At 42.3% G+C, this 3,945-nt stretch overlaps 1 protein-coding gene across 4 annotated transcripts in view; it reads right to left on the bottom strand.

Moving 5' to 3' along the window:
• Positions 1-230: 230 nt before the first annotated feature.
• Positions 231-3,945, bottom strand: part of kpna5 (karyopherin alpha 5 (importin alpha 6)) — a 22,663-nt gene continuing 18,948 nt past the window's right edge. For 2 of the 4 annotated variants that reach the window (XM_037980425.1, XM_037980422.1), the window contains 4 exons: positions 2,090-2,140; positions 1,977-2,021; positions 749-1,795; positions 231-661 (listed from right to left, as the gene is read on the bottom strand). In XM_037980425.1, the coding sequence (XP_037836353.1) occupies positions 2,112-2,140 (29 nt within the window). In that variant the 3' untranslated portion in view covers positions 231-661; positions 749-1,795; positions 1,977-2,021; positions 2,090-2,111. The remainder of the gene's footprint in view (positions 662-748; positions 1,796-1,976; positions 2,022-2,089; positions 2,141-3,945) is intronic. The other 2 variants (XM_037980424.1, XM_037980423.1) reach the window with 2 other exon arrangements.

Below are 3,945 nucleotides of genomic sequence, written 5' to 3' on the forward strand. Positions count from 1 at the left end.
TCATCAAGCAGATACACCTGAATTTGTTTGCGGACTACTAATCAAAGGCAGCTCTAAGCAGGTGAGTTTTCAGCCTTGATTTAAAGGAATTTAGTGTTTCGGCTGTTTTGCAGTTTTCTGGGAGTTTGTTCCAGATTGATGGTGCAGAGAAACTGAAAGCTGCTTCTTCATGTTTGGTTCTGGTTCTGGGGATACAAAGTAGACCAGAACCAGGAGACCTGAGTGATCTGGAGGGTTGATACGACGATAATAAGTCTTTAATGTATTGTAGTGCTAGATCGTTCAGTGATTTATAAACTAACAGAAGTATTTTAAAGTCTATTCTCTGAGCTACAGGAAGCCAGTGTAGGGACTGGAAGTGAGGTGCAGGAGTAAATCTGATTAAAGGTTTCAGCTGTGCTGTCTGTGAACAGACGTTTTCTGATAACATCTGTTTTCCTATGCGAGTCAACATAGATTGTACTTTTAAAAACAACAGAAAAATGATCTGACAGAGCGACATCAATTACAGAGACCTTGGTGATAATTATACCTTTGCTGATAGTTTGATGTGAGTTTGAGATAATTGCCAGAATCGAGTACCCAGGAGACGAACAGACAACAGGACTACGAAGTAAGGTAAGTGAATTTATTTACAGTGCACACGGTGACAGAACAGGATCTGGAAGAAAGGTGAGTATTAGTTAGTCCTTGATATGGTAATCTTAGGAGGCGTTTCAGGTTTTGCAGAGTGGCGTATAAGGCTTACAGATAAGTGGTCAGGCAGGATCCAGGTGAGTATATTTACAAGATGCAGCGAAGGCTTGGGGAAGGCAGGCAGGCAGAGGTCTCGGGCAGACGGATCCGGGTGAGCTCCAGATGAGTAACTTGGATGTGCAAGATGGCAGTTCGAATCCACAGACTCGCAGAGTGGCAGGTTCAGGTCTCTGGCAGCTGATTCCCAGGCAGGAAGGTTTGACAGGTGAGAGCTTCAGGAACAGGTTCACTAGTAGCACAGAGGACGACAGGGTGAGTAAACTCAAAAGATTCAACACAGTAGGATACGGAGCCGAGACTGTTACCCTCTTCAATTCTCCAAACACTCCTTCCGAATAGGGTCAGCCATTTCGGCAGCTTCTCAGAGCATCCGTCTGACTTCTCCTCAGCAGCTTGGCCACCGCTTTTGGCGGCCTACTCCTACATCCGCCCGGTGCTCCCGTCCTTGCTAGCCGCTCAATGCTCTCTCATCTTACAAGTAAGCTCTCACAGCACTAACTGGTGGTGGTTTTCTCCATCTGTCCTTCTAATGCCCTTCCAATTCCAGCCCTCCGCAGGCCCCCTAGCATCAGCAGCCCTCCGCGGGCCCCCTAGCATCAGCAGCCCTCCGCGGGCCCCCTAGCATCAGCAGCCCTCCGCGGGCCCCCTAGCATCAGCAGCCCTCCGCGGGCCCCCTAGCATCAGCAGCCCTCCGCGGGCCCCCTAGCATCAGCAGCCCTCCGCGGGCCCCCTAGCATCAGCAGCCCTCCACGGGCCCCCTAGCAGCATCAGGAGTTAGTGATGTTATATTAGAACTATCGCGAGATTTGATAGAGAGGTAGAGGAGATAGAGAGTGGAAGAACTGGAAAACCTGAAGGGATGGAAACTAGAATTTACACTCGGGTTACACATGCTTTTGAATGTAGCCAAAGGATCACTTGTACAATTGTAAAATGATATATCAAAGACACTGACATTTTCTTTGTGAATGTACCCTTCAATGCAAAACCTCTCCATTAGTTGGAAGCACCACCAGCGTCGAATCCTTGGCATCTCCCACTAAAACAAAACACACAAAACATAATCAGTAATACACAAAGTAGTAGTGTTTTGAAAGATTGGAATGTAATAATAATAATAATAATAATAATAATAATAATAAATCAAATTTATATAGCACTTTTTATAACACTCAGACACTTTACAAGAGAAAAAAATGTAGTCAGCAAAAACACCATACCTGGGAAAAGGTAAATGGGGTTGATGTGCAGATGCAGCGGGCATCCTGTAAAACATCAAACAACTATAAGACACAGTTTATTTAAGTACTAGCTTTGAGTTACCAATGTATACCATCAACATGAAGATCCCACAGTCATGTCCAGAAGACTGAAGAGGAAACAGCTAAGAAGAGAAACAGAAGGACAAAAGCAAAATTTAAGAATAGGAAAATCGTATTTAGTGTCTAAATATATGTACTTCATTGCATATTTGTTCCCATTTTGCTAAGTTAAAACATACTTCAAGGTCTCTCCCTGTCTTCTCTGTCCATGGTCCTGGATTAATGAAGGCTGCAATGCGTCTGCACTGCATAATGGAGCTTTAGGCCTGATCCCCAGTCAGTTTCATTCCAATCAACACCTGCACTCATGTGACCAGAGTGGCCCATCAGTGAGTCAGATAAACAAGGACCCTAATGAGCCTCCATTGTTAGGAGAGTGAGAACAATTTGCAAGCAATCCAGCTTCCATCACATCTCAGCTTTAAAAGCTCAACTCCACACTCTCTATTTCTGAATTGAGAAAGCTCCTCGGAGGAGAAGCGAAACGTCTTCAACTACAGAATAGAAGTCCAGTTGTTTTTGTTTTTGACCCTTTTTTGAATTTTTGCCATGGCCTGGATGACTGAGAATCTACACTAGCGTATCAGCAGTTTAAAAGCCAGAGGTGACTATTGTATAGAATAGACGATTTGATTATTCATTTGTTTAGTAGAGGTCACATAAAGACACCCTGACTGTTTTATGTCACCCATTCATGTTTATATCATCTTTGTAAAAATGTTCCTTAAAATTAGCTGACTTCTATTCAGAGATGTAGAATATGTTGTCCATGTACTAACAGTCAGCTCCTGTCTGTAGGTTTCATATAACTGGTACTGTCCATATTTTAGTAATGACAATATCCAGAAGGTTTGTGGAAAAACCACAATAAATTTTAAACAGTGCTGGTGTATTTATGAACCGTCATTCTGCTGTGGATGTCCATTTGAAGAAAATGTCCTCAATGTACATCTTGACCTGAGTAATGTGTTGGAAAAAAAGGACTTCTGGAAGAATGTAATGATTTTGAAGGAATGAATAATTTGTATGTTAGAATAAATTCAGCACCACCTCAGGTTTGAATACTTCAGCGTATAATGAAGTGAAACTGTGGGACATCTTGAAGTAATGTAGGTTTGGGAGCAGGGCCACACCTTTAATCACCTTCTTCTTACAGTTGGCTCTCCCTACCAGAATCCTTCCGTATATCATCCTCTTTTCATCCATTTCATTTAACTCTATTCCTTTTCAGTTGGCTCAAATGCATTAAATTTCCTGCAAAAGTTCCTTGGTCTTCATGATATCTCTTGCTTGGCGGTAGCCCAGAGTACTTGGAGTTAAACAGCTGATGATTCTGGGGGCTGTTACAACAGATGGATATCTTGTGACAGGTTTAGATAATCTGACACTCCTTTGACCAATCTAACTGTGACTTCTGAAGGTAGGACAAGCAAAGGGGCTCAATACATAACACTTTCCAGTGGTTTTTTTATTATAATTATAACAAGTTTTGTTTCGCCATTTAAATTCATTATTTGGGAGCATTTGGGGAAAAGTATTGGTTTTAATTAAATTAAAAATCCTAATAAATTCAAGAATCTAAGGCAACAGAATAGAAAGGATCCCAGAGGAACGTATACACTATATATCCACTATCCTTCTCTCAGTCATATCAGCCAGTTTTCTTCCTTTACCAGTCATGGTCCCAGGGGTGGAAATTAAAAACTTTGTCCACCAGCCATAGTGGCTGGTGGACAAAGTTTTTTACCAGCCATTATTTTTTGTTGTGACAAAAAGTAATTTCATATGATGATGATGATGGAGGGGGGTGGAAGCAGTTGTGGTGCCCTACAAGCTGAACAACACCTCTTTCTGGACACTGCATGGA

The sequence above is a fragment of the Kryptolebias marmoratus genome, linkage group LG16 (assembly GCF_001649575.2).
Source record: "Kryptolebias marmoratus isolate JLee-2015 linkage group LG16, ASM164957v2, whole genome shotgun sequence".
Classification (NCBI taxonomy): domain Eukaryota; kingdom Metazoa; phylum Chordata; class Actinopteri; order Cyprinodontiformes; family Rivulidae; genus Kryptolebias; species Kryptolebias marmoratus.